Below are 22,236 nucleotides of genomic sequence, written 5' to 3' on the forward strand. Positions count from 1 at the left end.
AATGAACAAAAGATCTCTACCCTTTTGGAGAGGAACGTAGCAAATAGGTCTATGTGAGGCCTCCCCCACAGGGACCACAGACTTCGACACACTTCTGCGTGTAGAGTCCATTCTGTAGGAAGGACCTGATTCCTCCTGCTTAGCCTGTCTGCTCTCACATTTTGTATCCCTTGTACAAATCTTGTGAGGAGAGTTATACCTCTTTCCTCTGTCCAGGTTAACAGATCTCTTGTTAGCTGATAGAGGGAGAACGAATGAGTCCCTCCTTGTTTGCGGATATAAGCCAGAGCCGTGGTGTTGTCCGAGTTTATCTGAACCACCCCGCCTCTGACTACCTCCTCGAAGAATCTTAAGGCCAGGTGTATGGCCACTAGTTCCTTGCAATTGATATGCCAAGACACCTGTTCCTTTGTCCAGGTGCCCGACACCTCCCTTGCTCCTAGCGTCGCTCCCCATCCCGACTCCGAAGTGTCGGAAAATAACACTTGGTTGGGGTTCTGCAGGGCAAGTGACACGCCTTCGTTCTTCTTTAGAGGAATGATCCAGCACTTTAAGTGATTCTTCACCTCCTGTGGAATCGGAAAAGAGTCTGAGAGTTGCCCCGTCTTCCAACTCCATACCTTTTTCAGGAAAAACTGAAGAGGGCGAAGGTGAAGCCTCCCTAGAGTGAAGAACTTTTCTAGCGAGGACAGAGTCCCTAACAGGCTCAAATATTCCCTCGCTGAACTGTGTTCTCTCTCTAAGAAGTTTGAGATTCTTGACAAGCCTCGAGTGATTCTCTCTTGCGAAGGAAATACCCGAAAACCCCGAGAATCCATCTGAATCCCCAGATAGACCAGGTTCTGGCTGGGGATCAGTTGCGACTTCTCGAGGTTTACGAGTAATCCCAGAGACTGTATCATATTTCGTGTTATCATCAGGTCCTCCAAACACTGGCTCTCCGACTTGGCCCTGATCAGCCAGTCGTCTAAGTAGAGGGAGATGTTGATTCCCTCTAGATGAAGCCATTTCGCTACATTCGCCATCAGGTTGGTGAAGACCTGAGGAGCTGTAGACAGGCCGAAACACAGAGCCCTGAATTGAAAAATCTTGCCCCCTATCATAAACCGAAGATATTTCTTTGACGAGTGGTGAATGGGAACGTGGAAATATGCGTCTTGTAAGTCCAGCGAGACCATCCAATCTCCTGGACGTAGGGCTGACATCACCGAGGAGGACGTTTCCATTCGGAACTACTTCTTTTGTACAAATCGGTTCAGCGCGCTTACGTCCAGTACCGGTCTCCATCCCCCCGAAGCCTTTGGTACTAGGAAAAGGCAATTGTAAAATCCCGGGGAGAGTGGATCCTGTACTAGTTCGATGGCCTCCTTTTCCCACATTTGATCCACCATTTGAAGGAGCGTATCTTTCATTACAGGGTCTCTGTATCTTGCTGACAGTTCCCGAGGAGTAGAGGTTAGGGGAGGACTGTCTTCGAAGGGGATGATGTATCCCTTCTTTAGAACCGAAACCAACCAAGAGTCGGTTCCTCTCTGCGCCCAGGCTCCTGCAAAGTTCAGGAGTCTGGCGCCTACTGGTGTTTGGAGGATATGCAAGTCATTTTCCTTTCTTGAAGGGCCTGAAGGAAGACCTTCCTCTCTTATCAGAGCTCTTCTTTCTGGAGGGGGGACGAGCCGTTGCACCTCCACAAAAGGGCTGCTGAGGAGGACGAGAGTCCTTCTTAATCGTTGAAACTACAGGGCGACTCTTCTTCGTAGTCTGCACAAGGAGGTCTTGTGTCACCTTCTCAGTTAGTGAGCGAGATAGTATATCTTTCACCAACTGAGAAGGAAACAGATGATCGGACAGAGGGGCAAACAACAACGCGGTTCTCTGACTAGGAGAAACAGCCTTTGACAAAAGGGATCCATACACCGATCTCTTCTTCAGCAAACCAGCTCCAGATAGGGAAGAAACCTCATCCGAACCGTCTTGTACCGCCTTGTCCATGCATGCCAGGACGCTATGGAGAACTTCTGGGTTATTAAGAAACTCAGAGTCCTGAGACTTCTTAGCAAGTACTCCGAGAGACCAGTCCAGGAAGTTGAACACTTCTAAGATGATGAATAATCCTTTAAGAAGGTGGTTCAATTCCGAAATGCTCCATGTCGATCTGGCCGACCCTAAAGAGTGTCGTCTGGAAGCATCAACCAGATTCGAGAAGTCTGCGTCTGCCGATGCAGGGAGAGAAAGACCCATAGATTCTCCTGTCCCGTACCAAATACCTCTCCTTCCAAGGAGTTTGGAAGGAGGCATGCAGAACACTGTTTTGCCCAACTCTTTCTTCGTGCCCATCCATGAATCCAGAGACTGGAGGGCCTTCTTCATAGAAATTGCTGGTTTCATCTTAAGGAAAGCAGAGGACTTTACTGTCGTAGTACTTGAAAAGAGCAAACGAGGAGAAGGAGGAGCGGCTGGGCTAAGAGAGTCTCCATACTCTTGAAGTAATAAGGAGGCTAAAATCTTATAGTTAGAGAGTCCCTCATTTGTAGGGAGCTCGTCTTCTGACACTTCTTCTAAAACTCAATCGGAAGAGGGAGAACGTTCTCGTTTGGAGGAAGAGTCTTTCCAAGACCTCCTATGATCCGAAGGAGAGGTGCTTCTGTCTGGGGAAGAGCCACCAAATTCGGACACGAGTCTAGTCGAATCTTGCCTCATGGTAGATTTCCGACTCCTGACTCCTGCCTCCTGCCTCCTGCCTCCTGACTGCCTCCTGACTCCTGCCTACTCCTGACTCCTGACTCCTCATCTGCCTCCTGGTGCTCCTCACTCCTGGCTCTTGGCTCCTGCCTCCTGGGTGACTCCTCACTCCTGGCTGGCGCCACACGCGTTAGGCTCCTCACACCTGGTTGGAGTCGTGCGCTTGGTTGACTCCTCACTCCTGTTAGGAGTCACGCGTTTAGATGACTCCCGTCTGATTGACTCCTCACTCCTGGAAGGTGCCGCACGCCTGAACGACTCTTCACTCCTAGCAGGAGCCTTACGTTTGGTTGGCTCCTCGCTCTTGTTAGGAGCCTCACTCCTGATAGGAGCCTTGCTCCTGGCGGCAGGGACCTCCATACATCTAGAGGACCTCTTGATGGGAAGGGAAGTATCTTTCCTTCGAGGAGGTTCCTTTGAAAGCACTCCCACTAACGACGATATCTGTTCTTGCATAGAGAGGAGGATTCTCTTAGTAGCCTCCTCTTTCTCCTCCTCAGGAGGAGGAGAAGGAGGAGGGGAGGAGTCTATGGACTCCTCGTCAACTACGGGTGACAATAGGGCTCTCTTTGCCCTCTTAACATCCGAAGGAGACTCCTCAGGGAAGCGTTCCGGGCTCAAGTCAAGAGTCGGCGCCTTCCAACTCCTCTTCAATGGTCGCGGAGCGATCAGAATCCCTCCAATCGCGTCTAGGAGACGAAGATCCCGATGACGAGAAACACTCACGCAGGACGCTTTTGCAATAGTGATCCCTGGCAGTCTGGGGTGTCACAGAGCCTGCCGAAGGGACACCTGATCGGTGGGGAATCTCCACAACCTCCTTACGGTTTTTGACATTCCTTCTCCTCTGGGCATGGGAGCTTGGAAGAGGTCTAGACCTGGGAGCATTGTGGAGCCGACCAGATGCCCCCTCCACTACACTGGGGACACTCACATCACTGTCCACTGTACAATCACTAGCCTTACCTTGCAGAGCAGCCATTTTGTTTTCCATGATCTTGAAAGCTGCTTTTACATCCGCAAGTTCTTTTGCCGAATCTGCAGGATCTGCAATAGGTGAAGAGGCTGAAAAGGAAGGAGAAGTGGCAATTCTTACAAGAGGGGAAGATCCCAAACTAGGAACTAGCTCATTAGATCTAGAACCACTCAAACTTCTAGAGGAAGCTTTCCTCACTCTCTCTCTCTCTAACTTCTTCAAATAAGTAGTTAGATTCTTCCACTCTCTCTCACTCAAATTCTCACATTCCTTACAAGTATTAGTAAAAGAACATTCATACTTTCTGCAACCCTTACATACGGTGTGAGGATCTACCGAAGCTTTCGGCAACCTCACCTTACAGCCTACATTCACACAATATCTCATCACCATTCCGGCGTCAGACATTCTAAGAAAATTCCAAAGCAAGTCCACAAAAACAGTCCACAAAAGCGTATGCCAATCCAACAATCCAGATACGTCACCAAAAGTCGGTCAAGAAGATCAATTGTCGATGAAAAAAGAAAATCCAGTCAAGAGGAACCAAAAACAATGTTGATGGTCCGGGCGACAGAAGAAATCTGATTAGAAAACGGGAATGGTTCCTAGTCCTGCCACCCAGGGCAGGGCGGTAGATCACCTGACCTACCGGTAGCGTGTGCCGCGAAATTTGAATTTCTGTCGGGGACGACGGAGTCTATAGCTAAGTATATATCTGGCAGGGAAGTTGAATGTATAAAAATGTGTTTTGCTGATAGAGCTACTGATTGCACTACAGTAACACTTGGAGCACCTGCAATGTCAACCGAAACAGAGGGAAGTGAGACCCTCTTGTTTCATAAATGCCACTATTGTGGTGGTGTTGCTAAACAACACCAGCTAAACAAAACCACTGGGTGTCTAAAGAACCAAATCCTGAAACTCTCGGAAGGCCCAAAAGGCTGCCTTGCGTTCCGGGATGTTGATAAAGTACTCATCACCTCAGTCACACCTTTCGAACATAACAGTCCTACAGGTAATGCGCCTATTACTCAGCCAGTCATCTGATAACAGCAGCGTGTCGCGGGGAAAATTCAGAGGAAAATATCCAGGCATATTCAAAGGGTATCATTGATCAAGCAATAGCCTAAATGCTTCATCATCATTCAAGAGAGAAAAAAGGATTAAGGACTGGAAGCAGGCCTCCTTCATTTTCCAATCAAAGAGAGCAAAAGCATAGCTGCCTCAAGAGGAGGCTTCTATGGAGACTGATTGATTGATTGGAAGTTTTCTGGCATCCTGACATCAAAGGTCATTGACGCCGACTTCTGTGGAGCCAACAGGACACCGAAGACAACTAGCTCTAGCCAAATTGGCTGTTCCCAAAACAGGAACACGGGAGGAGATGAAACAGAAGTTTGATGGATGACAGCTGAGACATAGAAGAAGGCAGGTATTCCTCCTGAAGGTCTCACTATGTTGTCATCAAGCCCAGAGACTCGACAGACAACCCTTCTTCAAAGCGCCAGTAGTAGGGAAACTTACGAATGTTCTATCCTATATCCTTCCTTCTGTCCTATTCCCAATTGGAAAGAACGTTGAAAGACATACATATGTGCACTTTCTCAAGAGAAAGAAGGCTGGCTGTTACCACGATCGTCCTTTGAAGCCTGAGACTTTTTAGGGGTCAAGGAGGACCTGGCACGACCCTAAGATCAGGCCAAGCAGATACAGAGACCCAAGGGTCTTGGCCATTGCCTGGAAGACATGGCAGATGCCCTGGCACGATCCTTGACTACCACAGTATTCACCACTCTCTAAAAGAGAGAAGCAGAACCGAATAAAGGTCCATTCCCAAAGACTTGAAAAACTGGAGATCCGAATTAGGGCAATGTCCCTTTTCTTAGCACCAGAATTACCCACAGGTTGCTATCTGGTGCTGGGTAGAGAAAAAAAAACAAAGAAAAAAACACCTCCCACCAACCTGTCTACAGAGGGCAGAGTTCTCTCCAGGAATGATTGCATCCACAGAGACAAAGCCTTTAAGTTGTGAGAAAAAAAAAAAATCTCCTACGGTAGCAGAGGGGTAGAGAGCTTGATTGAGCGCCCCGAAATTTGTCTGGAGAAAAGGTATTCATCTAGTCGAAAACGCCCTAACTAGCAAGGAATGCACCTCCCCTATGAAAACCCTTGTTTCCTCCTAGAAGAGTAAGGGCCACAAGCAGCCTAGATTATTCACAGGGAAAGCCGTGGTCCTATTGTGCTAATGAACTGGCGGAAAGATCTCCCAATTTTCTTTCCTTAAAGGGAGAACCTCGACAGAACCCAAGGAAACTTTCCTCAACTAATCAGGTGTACAACGAGATGATCCAAGATCGATCCCGAGATTCCAACCCTTGTGGCTAAATTCCAAAAGAGATAAACTAATCAGAATTCTCTCTGTCCAACTTGCACCTATCAGAGCAATTGAGAGGCTCAAGTCAACCTGTGATGACAGCATCACAGGAAGGAGGGTGCTTATGCCATGGTAAAGCACCAACCTGAGGAGAGCGGAAAATTCACTCAAACAGAGTCGAGCACCTGATTCGGCTGATCCGAGCATATGTCAAGCAGAGTTGATCACTTGAACACAATCTGGGAGTAGGCAGAAAACGGGGCAAATGAGTCGAGCCGATCACATGAAAGTGACCAAGGACCTGGCGTGGCAAGTAAGCCGAGCCTAACTGAGCGGATTGCAAGAACGCAACCAGGGTCCTGGCTCAGCGAGCAATTCAAGCAATGACGAGAGGACCAGGCCAAGCCTCATTAATCGTGCCAATGCGATTGGGGGTGCTGGGCGAGCAGTACTAGTCTGCCAAGAACTATAGCTTCAATCCCTAAATGCTTTACCCTCCTTTGAGGTCAAAACCAAGGATGGAACCTGATCAAGCAGAGGCAGCAGGTGGTGTCGAAACACCAGACATGTCTCAGCACCTACTCTAATCCTGTGTCTAAACTAGACCGAAGAGCAAATCCTCTGGCACTGGTTTGGAAAGTGCTCAAGATTCTACAGAATCCCTGGTGCTCAAAAACTTGCCAGTTAATCACTCGCGATTCCAAGGAATACAAGCGCCTGGCAAAACTCCTGAATTTTGTAAGAATGATCATCGGGAGCGGTCTCCTCTTGGCTTCCTAAGAAACCAAGAAGAGACAGGCACAGCACCAGTCATAGATACAGACTTCTAAAACTAGGAGCAAGAGCTCAGCCTCAAGAGGTCATGTCCCGAAACTCCTAAAACACAAGACCTCAGGGGAGAATGCGAATCGGCTCCCGCCCTATGAGCAGGGAGAGCCAACGTGAGAACCAACCCTGCCTCTTGCCTCTTGAAGAGAGGCAGTCCCTTAGAAACTCCGTAGGACTTCTGAAGGGAACCTCCTCCTTGCTTCTCCAGGTGATCAGTGGAGACCATGACACAGACCAGGGCCTGGCTGAGCACTGGCGCAGTACTGGCAGGGAGAGCCAAGACACCTGTATATTTTGGCTCTTTCTCTCACCCTGTGCCTGAACCGAGACAGTGAGAGGACTCTCCGGCACCAGTCCAGGATGCTCAAGACTCCGTAGAAAATCAAGCATTCAGAGTGTCTCAGCTAGGCTGAGACCGAGACAGCACCAGTCTTAGAAGTGGACTTCTTAGAATTGGCAACAGGAGCTCACACCGACGTCTGCACGCCCAATGGCTCTCGAAATGCAAGACCCTTAAAGGGATGGGATTTGGTTCCCAAGCCTGAAGGCCAGGAAGAGCCAACGAGAGAACCCACTGCCTCTTTGAAAGGAGGTAGCCACTTGGAAGCCCCGTGAAGGGGCCTCTTAGAGGGGGAGAAGCAGCCTTATGCTTCCTCAACTGATGAGCCTTGGAAGAAGAAAGGGAGAAGGCAGCGATTCAGATGAGGATAAGTTTGGAGAGGATGCTTATCTCACAGGACTTCTTCTATGTACTCCTTTCAGATATTTTCTACAGGATGAAAATCAAGAATCACAACCATCGCCAGGGCAGTAAGGGTAGGCAGGAAACACAACAGGAACGGTCTGAGCAACACAAAGATCAGGAGTAGCAACGTGCAGAAGCAGCCCAGCCAACAATAAACACAAGATCATCAGTAACAGCAATAGCAACAATCAGGCTGGTTGGGGCAGGAGGCATAGCAGGAGCTGACCCGTGACAGGTCACCAGGGAAACTGGAGCAATCAAGACAGGAGGCATAGCAGTAGGTGGACCACAGGTACAACAAGGCAGAGCCACAGCATACAGGAGTGCCAGAGTTGAAAATACTAAAGGAAAGGAAAGCCAACAATGACAATCAGCCATCTATGTTGCTCACTGTCGACCTGAAGAAAAATGCAAAATGAATAGTAGAGAAGGACTCCTCTGGCTCTGAAAGTAATTGCCCTACAAAGGACAAGGAGGCCCTTGTGAAGAGGTTGCCAAACCCTTCCCCCGCTTTTCACCCAATATACGAGCAAAGAGGGCAAAAGAGATCCCTCCCAAAGGAGAACGGAATAAGAAAAGATTACCAGGAGAGAGAGAAATGAGGACGAAGGGGTGGCTACCAAGGGTGCCATCAGAAGCGAAACAAATGCTGACAACGCTCAATGATCTTCCTCCGAAGTTTCCTCTGGCAAACTGGCCCACAGCGCAGGTGGCGTAGAGCAACACTCAGAATAATCATATAAGATATACTGTCACGCCCTTACAAACAGAGGGCGCGAGGATGAATGACTGGGGAGCAAATGTTATGCCCTTGGCTGCCGAACACAAGACACACACTGGAGGAAGATGGCCTACGCAAGGCTATTGCAAATCGTGGGTTTGTACATTAATAAATATCAAACACACTAAAGGCAGTCCCAGGTTATCGGTGGGTGCTTACGGCACGCCATAAGCACCCTTATGGCGCCTCTATTAGGTATGTTATGGAGCCATAACTCTATTATTGGTGCCTTATGGCACTGATAACTAGAACTTGGCGCCAGACAAGCCCCATAAAACTGGATCGCCAATAACTAGGGACTGCATTTATACAATATATACACAAAAAGTAAAAAAAAAAGGCCCCCCGGTAAAAAAAGAGCTTAACGACAATCAGGCAAAGAGCTCACAAAAATATGTCTGCATCGCATGACGGCTGAAAGCAAACTGGGTATTCCTGCCCACTAGACGGTGGTCAGTGCCTAACCTTGTTCCAGAGTTTAATGGTGTTTTTCAGCTTCGCTGAGAGTAATTCCTAATGTAAAGGACTGATGGTTTGTATATCGTGTAAGAACAAATTATGGGACAATAAGCTTTTTCATAAAGATGGAAATTTACCAAGACTTAGTAGTTATGAAGCAATAACTTCATGATGAGTACTCATATCTCAGTTCCCTTCTCATAAGCACCATTACCAAAACTTGAAAATTCTGTATTGCTACACCAAAAATGTAAAAGATTCTGACCAAATTTCCACAAGGGATTTGTACAAAGAGAGCTAAGACTCACTAATTCAAGTTACTTCCTATAAGAAAAAAGAAACCCACTGCTCCTTATACCACGGATAACAGAAATTTTGTTGCTACGCAGTAACATACAGCATTACATTACAGTTATGATGCAAAGATATTAATTTACCACTATGCAAATACTATCATAGATAGATTACCTAATTGAATGAAAAACTTACCAAATGGTATCTATAAGTTTTTTCTAGCCTCATGTACTTAAGACAGTACTGACATATGTAGAGTTTTGGTACTTTTCCATATTCCTCTGGGTAAGGACTAAAATACCAAGTATCAATTTCAAATCTTCCTATTTGCACACGATCAATATATTTTACTTTAGTAATAGCTTCGTGTTCCTTTTCCAGGGCGGCAGTTGTCGGATCCATATCAGCATAAGTCTGGAAAATAAATAAACATTAACTATCATTATTATTATATTATTATCATTCAAAAGATGAACCCTATCCATATGGAATAAGCCTACAGGGACCACTGACTTGAAATTCAAGCTTCCAAAGAATATCATGTTCATTAGGAAGGAGTAAGAGGAAGTAAGGGGAAATACAAAAAGAAGAGATCTCACTTAAAAAAGAAAAAAGAAACTAATAAATTAATAAAGATAAAAATGTACTAAAATGCAAGTAAATAGTATTAGGGCAGTAATGCATTGCATCTTTTCTTGAACTACTGAATAAATAAAATGGAACATAAACTTTATGCCAAAGGTCATTCACCATGGAAATGGAAATTGAGAGGATGTATATAAAAAGGTTTGAAAGGCGTAGCAGGAGGCAAACCTCAGTTACACAATGAAAAAATTGTTAGTGAGGGTGAAGTAAGATGGAAGAAAGAGAATATGAATGGAGGTACATACAGTAAAAGGAATGAAATTAGTTGCAGCTCGGGCCCAAAGAGATGCTGTAAACCTTGAGTAATGCCTACAGTGTACTGTGTCAGGTGGTTGATGGCACAAACCCCCATGGGGTATTAACTATAGAAAACTAATCCTAATAAAAGCTTAGCAGATTCTAATGAATGCTTTCTTGACATACATAAAAAGCAGAGGTACAACATAAACTTTCCTCTAGGAAATACACATACACTACAAGATGGTGACAAGTATAAGAGAATGTAACCCTCAAACCCCTATTGGACGTATTTACGTCTACTAAAATTGTCTGTCATATGCTTAACCCTTAAACGCCGAGTAGACGTATTTTACGTCGACATTTTTTGTCTCTCGGGTGCCAACTGGACGTATTTTACGTCGACTTTCAAAAGTTTTTTTTTTAAATTCGCGGAAAAATACTTATAGGCCTACCAGTAGAAAACTCTTGAATCACGCGCCTTGGGGGATGCTGGGAGTTCACGGATCAAGGTGTTGTTTTGTTTACAACTGTTACGCAGGCATGCAAGCGCGAATTTCTTTCTTGCCGCACTAAAAAGTATCTGTGACACATCTCGGAAATTATTTCGTAACTTTGACATAATTTTTGTACCATTTTAAATTAGCCGTTGCATGGAGTATCATATATGAAAATGTGTGCATTTTTATGTAGAATACAACAAAAAATACTCATGATTGTAGCTTTTATCAGTTTTGAGATATTTTCATATAAATAACGATAAGTGCCAAAATTTCAACCTTCGGTCAACTTTGACTCTACCGAAATGGTCAAAAAATGCAATTGTAGGCTAAAACTCTTATATTTTAGTGATATTCAATCATTTACCTTCATTTTGCAACAAACTGGAAGTCTCTAACACAATATTTCGATTTATGGTGAATTTATGAAAAAACTTTTTCCTTACGTCCGCGCGGTAACTCTTCCGAAAAAAATCATACATGCGATTGTGGTAATGTTTGCACCATTTTAAAATTAGACGTTACATAAAGTTTTATATATAGAAATGTGTGCAATTTCATGCACAATACAACTAAAAACAACCCATGGTTGTAGCTTTTATCAGTTTTGAAATATTTTCATATAAAAAATGTTAAGTGACAAATTTTCAACCTTCGGTCAACTTTGACTCTACCGAAATGGTCGAAAAACGCAATTGAAAGCTAAAACTCTTATATTTTAATAATATTCAATCATTTACCTTCATTTTGCAACAAATTGGAAGTCTCTAGCACAATATTTCGATTTATGGTGAATTTATGAAAAAAATAACATTTTCTTTACGTTCGAGCAGTAACTCTTCCGAAAAAATCATACGTGCGATTGTGGTAATGTTTGCACCATTTTAAATTACCCGTAACATAAAGTTTTATACAGTAGTACCTCGAGATACGAAAGGCTCTACTTACGAAAAACTCGAGATACGAAACGCCTAACTACGCGAAAAATACTGCTCTGTACATAAGAAAAAGTTTTCAAGATACGAAAGGTTGTTGCTGTAAAGTCCTGAGATTCGCCCGGACCACCGAGAACAATTTTAAAACTCCCGCGCTGCCGAGTAAACTCGCCACCATCCTCCCGCTCTCCCATTGGTTCCTGATGCTAGTCACCCCATAAGGTCCTGCTCTCCTACTGGTCAGCATCTACCCCTTGTGCTTCAAGTATTCTATTGGTTAAAGGATGCTGTAAATTGAAAAACTTATTCATGCAATACATTTAATAAAAAAAAAAAATGACAATTTGTCCAAAATTGCATTTTTCCTAACTATACAAACCTGAGGTCCTTTTACAATAGGAAGGTACTAGCGGCAGCTGGATAGGTCGTAAGCTTTCGAACAAGAGGTTCGGTAGTTAACTGCTTGTCCGACAGGCGCGCGCGACTGGGAGGTAAACAAATCACTTTTGCTTTTGGCCCAAGCAAAAACTGCAAGAGTGAGGGGTGGCATGAGGTGACTATGTGTAAAAGGACCTCAGGTTTGTATAGTTAGGAAAAATGCAATTTTGGACAAATTGTCATTTGTTCCGACACGGCATACAAACCCGTCGGTTGCCATTTTACAATAGGAAGACTCCTTCTTGGTGGGAGGAATCTGAGTCTTTTGTGAACAGACTGGTGTTCGCCCAACCTTGGAATGCCTCCCTGGTCGTAAGAGCGAGGGAGGGATCCAAGCCTCTGTCCGATTGATCGGGTGTGCACCGCAGGATCAATGGTCAGACCTCTGGACCAAGTACTAAGAGAGAGCAGCGTATCTCTTCGTACCAGCAAACAAGAACAAGTTCCTATTTGCAAGAGGCAACATAAAGTTATGGTTTGTCCTCTTGTTGGCATCCACTTTCCCCCCCTTGTAGGAGGAAGCGGTGGATATTCGCTCCCATCCCTAGTGAAAGGGATAGGATGGGGCTCTGTCGAGTAGCTTACCGGCATCTCGTCTTTATCCAGCAAGGTGATGACCGTATCTCTCTACCCACAGGTAGAGGGGGAGAAAAAAGATAGGAAGAGAAGCCAGTCACTCTCTCATTCACTTATCTATTCTACAGTCACACAGGACTCGATGCTGTTCAGCCTGCTAGGGTCTGGGTTAGCTACACAACGTGTTGAGCAGCCACCACGGGTCCCAAGGAAAACGATCCAAGGACCTGTGGGCAATATCCAAAAGGTAGAAGGATGCCAGTGGTCTGGTTGTACCAGACCCCTGCCTCAGTACCTGCGCCACGGAGAAGTTCTTGTGTAACTCGAGGGAGTGTACTTCTAGGTCATCTTGGTGCTGACGAAGAGTCTTCAACACTCAGCCTGGGATGTCGAGTTTCTTCAGAAAGCGCGGTCGCGCTTTCACAGGACAAAGCAGCATCTCCTTCGCATCGAAGGCGGTGAAGTCCATTAGGGAGGGGATTGTGAAGGACTCTAACCGATCGTCAGGAACCGAAGGGTTCAGAGTCTTCGCTACGAATTCGGTACGAAATCGAGCGTCACGAATCCCCATCCCCTGGATGCTTGGACTTCGCAGGAAAAGTCATGCAATACCTCAGAGGAAAAGAAGGGAATGGTCGTATGACCTATCCCTCTTCTCGACTTCGGTGATGTCCTGTACCCATACTGGTCTATCCGTCTGCAGCGAAGTGTCTCACATTCTCCTATCCCCATGCAGTGAAGTTCTTCTCGGTAGTGGATAGGACACCGACACTCAATGGTGGGTGTCGATGGTATGGGTACTGTGACAAGCCGTTAGGACGAAGAAAAAGACTGTTATGGAACAACGAACTAAGTCCACAGCCAAGTTCGTAACTTACTTGGGCGCCCTGACAACTGCCGACTGACTGCGTTCGGTAGGAGGCAAGTTGTCCAAGCACCCGAGCAAGTCACGTGACCTTCGCCTTAACAGGGTTATGCCAAGAGACTAAACAAATAATTTGTTCGTCACCGATGCCAGAAGGCGAGGTGATGATTCTCTTAAGGCATGTGCCCAACAGGCGAAAGTCAATTGCCTTCTAGAGACCGAGGTCCCTGATGGCAAGATATCTCATAGTATAGTTGATTCTCAGCTAAGGAGAAACAACACTATGTGCCGTTGAAGACGAAGGTGTACAGAAAAAGCAACCTACGTCTTCACAGCTGAACCGAGAGAAGGATTCTCAAGATTCTGAACCTGTGCTACAAAGACTGAGAACGCTAACCGCTATTCATTGCTGTCCGGTGAGGATCGTAGTTGCAATAAAAGCGGAGCGCTTTTCAGTAATGAAGAGACAGGGAAATACTGCTGAAGAACTGCTTCTCATGGGCTGAACATTTGGAAGTAGAGCTGTCAGGTCGGAGAGTAGGCGATGTCTTCTGACACATCTGTTAATTCGGGGCGAGCAATGAATAATTGCACACCTACGAATACGAGATATTTTGAAGACAAACTCAGATGTCTGCAAAAATCATTCGCATTATCGTTGGTGCGATGCAGCGGGAGACTAGTACAGACTTCTGTTACCGTGCGGTAAACAGAAAGATGAAAGAGTCCAAGAGATATCTCTGTTGAAAATTCTCGCAATGTCGAAGGCGATGAAATCGTGCGCGTCACAGCAGTAGATGTTCCTTCATTATAGCGAGAATCCCCGTTAATCAGAGACCTAAGTCCATGATTGTGGGCAGAGATACGGTTCGGTAGTCAATCAAACCAGGGGAGAGAGAGACGTCACCGACCGTGCATCTCCGAGACCTAGCTGATACTGAGCTGCTATCAGGCAGTTCAATACGCAGTAGCTCTCAGTGACTCGTCATCCTGAGTTGAACAGGTAATCCATTATTCCACGAAGGAATGCGTTCGGCTAGAACCATCGAGCATAAAGAATACGCTTGAGCAATTATATTTAAACGAAACGGATTTCGGTAAATACAAAAGCTGATTTGGTGTTGTCATGACAATACCAAGTATCTAAAATCGAAACTGATAACTGCTGGGAGGTTGCAGGCAACCCCAAGTTGCAGTTCAATTAAGATACAATTCGTCTCGGTCACAAACCGTAGAGTTAACTACGGTATGCGCCTTACCCCCCGGACAATTCAACTGTTAAAAGAATCTTGTCGCGAGGGTAATATACGTAGTATATTTTGTAGGTCTGTACCACGACCTCCATCCTAAATTCTTTTCTCTCGAGGAATGAGAATAAGGATTGGAGATCGACCACCTTCGATCTCTAGTCAAAGAGAAAGTGAAGGAGAAGTCTTTCCCAAAGGAAAGCTTCAATGGTGAACAGAATACCAAAGACGATAGTTCAAGCCAAACTGGAAGTTCCCGTCCGTTCTTCTCTATTCCAGGTTAATCGCCATACTGTGAGATACTCTTCTTTCAGCAGCAGTCTTCTTCCAAATGCTAGAAATTACAGGAATTCGGAGCATAAGCGAGGTTCCCGATTATCGTGTAACAATTATCGGGATTCTCGCTCACTTTGGACATGGTCTCGCCTAGTGTTTGGAGATCGTAAAAAACTCGAACACTCTGAGTGCGCTAGAAATTCCGTAGAATTCTAAGCACTGCGAAACCCCCCACCGAATTCGTCAAACGATATCGGCTGGGGGTCCTCTCGATTCCCGTAGAAATCGAGAAAGGGGCAGGATCCCTCCTCCAACGACCGGGGCTTACGTCAGTAGGACCCGAAGGAATCCCCCCGGTAGCGCAGCCCCTAACGTGGGATCTTACAGAGAAATCTCTGTATGGGATCCCTCCCCTTTCCCTCGTAGCCGTAAGGAGAGAGGGAATGGGGGAGGAATTGGATACTGGCTCGCCTTCCCAGCGGAACTAGCAGTTGGAGAAGAAAAGGAGCAGCCATCGCCTTACGGCGATGGCCTCTCAGAGCCTGGGAAAACGTATCGTCAGGAGGGAAAACGTTTTCCCGAGGAGGGTTACGAACTCATACTGTAGGTAAGGGTCTGCCGCCACTGTAAACGTCGTCTGGGTGGGGCTGATCAACACCTGACAGGAGAGAGCCAATACCGTCCTCAGACTCATTCCAGTCCTCGTCGAGGTCGAAACCTCTCAGGAGGACCGAAGGGTATTCAAATACGGGGTGTCCGAAAGGACACGTAGAAAAAACGCCTCTGTCACAGTAGAGGAGGTGAAGTAGCTTGTTCGCCCGGCCAGCAACTGAGAGAGCCTTCTTGTCCGGAGACGAGAGACTACCTGGTTCAACACAGTCGGCAAGCTCCGATCGCGGCAGAAACCCAACCGTCGATTTGGGTTCCCTCTCAGGCCCCAAAACGACTCGAGCCGAGACGTGGCTCTGCTGGGGGGAGGCGGCGGGCGATCCTTCCCCGAGGTCGTTGTGCTGACGAATCAGCACCATAACCTCGGCAAAGTTCCTCTGGATCTCGGAAGTCACAGCATCTTGCAGAGTAGGACTGTTAAGCCCTTCGAACAAGAGCATATTCCGAGAACCTTCCTCCTAAGAAGGGGAACAGCGACAGCCCTCTCGGTCTTCTCCATCCACAATTGCGCATACGTCCTGGCCGGTCCAAGAAACCGTGCGGCACGTTAGGGGTCGTGGTGGGATCATGAGGGGCGCACCCCTCACGATCACTCCTCAATACCTCGCTCCTCCCGGTGTAACCCGAGGAGGTTGAAGGTACGGGAGAGGCAGACCTGACGCTACCCTCCTCGCTCGCTGGCAGAACCAGGCAGGCTTGGCGGGCTTGCAGGCGAGTCGTTCAACCCGCGGTGGCGATCGCGCTGCAGGCCCTGGTCGAACCGTCTCGCTGTGGAGAACGGCTGGACTGAGCAAAGCGGCCCCGATCTCGAGTGTCAGAAGAGCTGGTGCTGGTTGCCGTATCCGATCGCTCTCTGTGAGAGCGACACGGTCAGGCGACCTGCAGGCTCCACTGTCACAGTGAGACCGGTGCTTGTCCTCACGGCACGTCACGTCGCTGGTTCCAGCCGTGGCTGGCACCGGCGCGGAACGGGGGGACCTCTTGCCCAGCCTCAGGCCCGTGGCCGGTCGTGGACCGTCACCGTCCCCGGGTAGCCAGCTGGTCGCCGCTGAGAGCGAGAGCTGGTCTGGTGAGGAAGTAACGGTGTTAGCCGGTACCCCTCTGGTCCCCGTAGTCTTCTTCCTTGCGGAAGAAGAGACGGGCCCCGCTCCCGAAGGAGCAGGAGGACCAGCGGAAGGAACCCTCCCCGTCCCACCAGAGTGAGGACGGGTCACGAGAAGCTCCCGAGGGAGATTCTTAGGAGGGAGGAGGCAGCCTCTTCTTTCTCGTTCCCCACCCCCCGCCCACGCACCCCTTGTACTTCAACAATAATAATAATGAGCCCGAGAGCAATCGTGCCCTCGGCCCGAATGCAAGGGCATAAGGATCAATTCCCTGACTGAGCGGAACTTGAACCAAATAAATATTGATGCAATCAATATATATATGAAAATGAAAAAGAATACTGCGCTTGCGATTTCACTTCATACAAAATAAAAAGGGGAAGGATCAATTCCCGGGAAATAGCGGAAACATTGATCCAAGTAAATAATGCAATCTCAATAAAATATGAAAATGAAAAAGAACTGCACTTGCGATTTCACTTCATTCAAATAAAAAGGGGGAAAGGATCAAGTTTCCGGGTAAGAGCGGAAACTGATCCAAAATGAGTATTGCTACAATCAAAATAAATATGAAAATGAAAAAGAATACTGTACTTGCGATTCCACTTCCATACAGAATAAGTTTTCGTGCTGAGCGCATTCGCTCGGCAACGAGCATACAGGTCAAAAAAATATAAATGAAAAGGGCACTTATTACTTACGATTTTCAATCTACAACATTTCCAACCAAAATATAAGCTCGGAGCGAGGTAGGCTCTCCCGCCCTCGGCACCCGAGCATACAACAATAACGAGGATCATTTCTGGGAAAAATGAATTCCCGCACTTACGCCCTTCAGTCCCGGCACTCGGGTAATCGGAGGGCGTGGAGAACCAAGATTCTTTAATTCACAATTGAATTCAATGGAAATAAATATGAAATGATTGTACTTACAATTCAGTTTCACTAGATAAATAGAAAAAGAAAAACACAACCATGCGAAAGCAAACGGTAACGATGAAGAGGGCAGGGCGGCAGGAGACGCGATGATACACGTCTACACGCCAGCAGGCCGAAACCAAAGCAAAAGTGATTTGTTTACCTCCCAGTCGCGCGCTAGCGCGCTGTCGGACAAGCAGTTAACTACCGAACCCCTTGTTCGAAAGCTTACGACCTATCCAGCTGCCGCTAGTACCTTCCTATTGTAAAAGGACCGAAGGTTTGTATGCCGTGTCGGAACAAAACATTAGGTAAAGATAGAATAAAGAATAGAAATGAATGGTTATTATACTGTTTGGTAGTTTCAGTAGTTGAAAGAGAGATAATGAAAATTTATGGCTTACTGTGTAAAGTGATTGCTTGTCGATCGTTCGATACTCGTAAGTGCTGGATGTAAACAGACGTTTTGGGAAGCTTGTTTTTGTTTTGTTTAATTATAGTCAATTGTTACTTAATAATTATTTGAAATGAGTACATGCAATACATTTAATAAAAAAATGTTGTGAATTAGATATCATAAAATATAAAATAAATCAAACTGCCAACAAATATGTATTTTTTAGAATTCTTCTTCTGTTTTATTATTACGTTACGTATACGTATGTTTCATTATAGCTGTCAGTAACTCGGTATCTCCATTAGGTAAAGATAGAATAAAGAATAGAAATGAATGGTTATTATACTGTTTGGTAGTTTCATTAGTTGAAGAGAGATAACTAATGACAATTTATGGCTTACTGTGTGCTAGGAAAAATTATTGCTTGGCGCTCGTTCGATACTCGTAAGACGGGTAAGAGCTGAATGTAAACAATCGATTGGAAGGTTTGTTTTTTGTTTGTTTGTGTATTATAGTTAATGATTAATTAATAATTATTTGAAATGAGTACATACTGATTATTTATACATTTTATTGGCATATTCTAAGCTTTTAGCTCTTAGGTTTAGATGTCAGAATCATAGACTAGGCTACAGTAGCAACCACTAACATAGGCTAGGCTTATTGCTAAGGGACATATGCTAAAGTCCTAATATATGCAGTAAAAATGGGGTTGAACATTACATGCAGTTGAATATTACTCAAGTATGTACAGTATTTTGCCTTTTTGGAGTCATATTTCTTCCGTCGGATCGGCATTGTAACCCTAGTTAGAACATGTGTTTTTAGGCCTGGTAAATATAAATTTACTCGGGGTGTTTTTGGAGGGCTTGGAACAGATTAGCCATTTTACATGTAAAATGTGTTCCAAGATACGAAAAACTCATAATACGAAGGCCGCCTCGGAACGGATTAATTTCGTATCTCGAGGTACCACTGTATGTGAAAATGTGCGCAATTTCATTTAGAATACAACGAAAAATAATTGAAGGTTGTAGCTTTTCTCATTTTCGAAATATTTGCTTATAAATCACGATAAATAGAAAAAAAACCACGTTCGGCCAACTATGACTCTACCGAAATGGTCTAAAAACGCAATTGTAAGCTAAAACTCTTACAGTCTAGTAATATTCAGTCATTTATCTTCATCTTGAAACAAATTCGAAGTCTCTAGCACAATATTTAGATTTATGGTAAATTTAAAAAAAAAAAAAAAAAAACATTCCTTCCCTCTGTGCGCGGATTCTCCGCCACAAATCTCCGAAATGCGTACGTCACATTCTCGGAATATTTGCTCCATTTCATATTAGGCATTTCATAGAGTTTTATATATGAAAATGTGTGCAATTTCATGTAGAATAAAATGAAAAATATTTGAAGGTTGTAGCTTTTCTTATTTTCGAAATAATTGCATATAAAAAAATATATATAAAAAATTTGACATTCGGTCAACTTTAACTCGTCAGATATGGTCAAAAACTGCAATTGTAAGCTAATACTCTTACAGTATAGTAATATTCAATCATTTGTCTTCATTTTTGAAAGAAATTTGGAAGTTCTCTAGGACAATTTTTATTTAGATTTATGGGATTTTTGAAAAAAAATTCTTGAAAAAAAAATTTTATTTTCTGTCCGCGCGTTACCGAATTTTCGCATGCCTTATTTTGTTTTGGATATTTTCTCTGTGTTGCTTTTTATCCGTTTTACAATTTGTTGTTATCTACCTAAAATGATCGCAATTTAGTGTACATTACAACGAAAAAAAATAACTCGTTAGCTTTAACTGTTTTGCGCATAGAGCGATTTGAATACAATTATATATGAAATTTTGTTTTTGCGCTATCATATATTCCATTATTTATATATGATAATGATATTTTTTTTCATTTCTGATGGTTGCATACTAAATTTTAGGCAATGACAAAAAAAGGAGCCAAAAATGAACTCTTAATCTTAAAAACTAAGCACGCTGTGATTTTTTGAAAAAAATATTTTTTCCGCTTCCGCGCTCACTCCGAGACCGCCTCGGCACACGGAAGACGATTTTTAATATACCCCTTCGGCGCTTAAGGGTTAATTGACGTATTTTATGTCGACTAAAACGGTTTTTTTTAAATATTCGCGGAAAAATAGTTATACGCCTACTTGGTGAAAAATTTTGAATCATACGCCTTGAGGGATGCTAGGAGTTCACGGATCAAGCTGTTGTTTTGTTTACTAGCGTTACCCAGGTGCGCATGCACGAATTTCTTTCTTCTCACACTAAAAAGCATCAACAACACATCTCAGAAATTCTTTCGTCACTTTGTCGTAATTTTTACAGTTTTATATATGCTGTTACATAGAGTTTTATACATGAAAATGTGTGCAATTTTATGTAGAATACAACAAAAAATAACTCATAGTTATAGCTTTTATCAGTTTTGAAATATTTTCATATAAATCACGATAAATAGAAAAAATTCAAACTTCAGTCAACTTTAACTCGACCGAAATGGTCGAAAACTGCAATTGTAAGCAACAACACTTACAGTCTAGTAATATTCAATCAATTACCTTCATTTTGCAACAAATGGGAAGTCTCTAGCACAATATTTCCATTTATGGTGAATTTTTTAAAACAACTTTTTTTTACGTCCGCGCATTACGAATTCATGCATCATATTGTGATAATATTTTCTCTATGTTGCTTTGATCATTTTACAATTTGTTTTATACCAAAATCATCGCAATTTAGTGTTACAACGAAAAAAAAAAATTAACTCATTAGCTTTAACCGTTTTGCTCACAGCACAATTTGTATACAGTGGACCCCCATATTCGTGTTCTCCAGATTCGCAGACTCACACATTCGCGGATTTCTCTTGGGAATGTTTCTCCGCATTATTCGTGGAAAATTCGCGCATTCGCGGTATTTTTCTAAGAGAAATATCCACAAATTCCTGGTTTTTTTATGAATTTCATCGTAAAATGTACTTTTTGTGATAAAATTTAAAAAACCAAGCATGAAAATTTTTAGCGGGTTTTTCTTGAGTTTTAACTAAAAAAATAGGCTGTTTTTACCGTTTTTATAGGAGTTCCAAATTTCGCGGGTTCTAACTATTCACAGGGGGGTCTGGTACGCATCCCCCCGAATACGTGGGGACCACTGTACAATTATATATGAAAATTTTTTTCGCGCTGTCATATATTCCAATATTTATACAGTATTTTTTTTTATTTCTGATGGTTGCATACAAAACTTCAGGCAATTAAAAAAAAAAGAAGCCAAAAATTAACTCTTAACCCTTGAACGCCAAAGCGGTTAAAAAAAAAAAAAAAAAGTCTCCTGTGCGCCGGAGGTGTTTCAGAGAGAGCGCGGAAGCGGAAAAAAGATTTTTTTCAAAAAATCACAGCGCGCTTAGTTTTCAAAATTAAGAGTTCATTTTTGGCTCCTTTTTTTTCATTGCCTGAAGTTTAGTATACAACCATCAGAAATGAAAAAATTATCATTATCATATATAAATAATGCGATATATGATAGCGCAAAAACGAAATTTCATATATAATTGTATTCAAATCGCGCTATGCGCAAAATGGTTAAAGGTAACAAGTTACTTTTTTTTCATTGTAATGTACACTAAATTGTGATCATTTTGGTATTTAACACATTGTAAAACAATAAAAGCAACACAGAGAAAATATTATCACAAAATAATGCATGAATTCGTAATGCGCGGACGTAAACAAATATATTTTTCAAAAATTCACCATAAATCTAAATATTGTCCTAGAGACTTCCAATTTCTTTCAAAATGAAGACAAATGATTGAACATTACTATACTGTAAGAGTATTAGCTTACAAATGCAGTTTTCGACCATATCTGACGAGTTAAAGTTGACCGAATGTTGAGCAGCCACCACGGGTCCCAAGGAAAAAGATCCAAGGACCTGTGGGCAATATCCCGAAGGTAGAAGGAGGGGCATGTGGTCTGGTTGGACCAGACCCCTGCCTTCAGTACCTGCGCCACGGAGAAGTTCTTGCGGACAAGGCAGCATCTCCTTCGCATCGAAGGTGGTGAAGTCCATTAGGGAGGGATTGTGAACCGACGAACCAATCGTCAGGGACCGAAGGGTTCTGAGTCTTCGCTACGAAGTTCGGTACGAAATCGAGCGTCACGGATCCCATCCCCTGGATGCTTGACTTCGCAGGAG

At 44.1% G+C, this 22,236-nt stretch overlaps 1 protein-coding gene across 1 annotated transcript in view; it reads right to left on the reverse strand.

The window, feature by feature from the left end:
• Positions 1-22,236, reverse strand: part of LOC135202408 (histone acetyltransferase KAT8-like) — a 231,712-nt gene that overhangs the window by 133,881 nt on the left and 75,595 nt on the right. Inside the window, exon 4 of the mRNA XM_064231802.1 lies at positions 9,392-9,610. Coding sequence (XP_064087872.1) covers positions 9,392-9,610 — 219 coding nt within the window. The remainder of the gene's footprint in view (positions 1-9,391; positions 9,611-22,236) is intronic.

This window comes from Macrobrachium nipponense, chromosome 30 (assembly GCF_015104395.2).
Source record: "Macrobrachium nipponense isolate FS-2020 chromosome 30, ASM1510439v2, whole genome shotgun sequence".
In the NCBI taxonomy this organism is placed as follows: Eukaryota; Metazoa; Arthropoda; class Malacostraca; order Decapoda; family Palaemonidae; genus Macrobrachium; species Macrobrachium nipponense.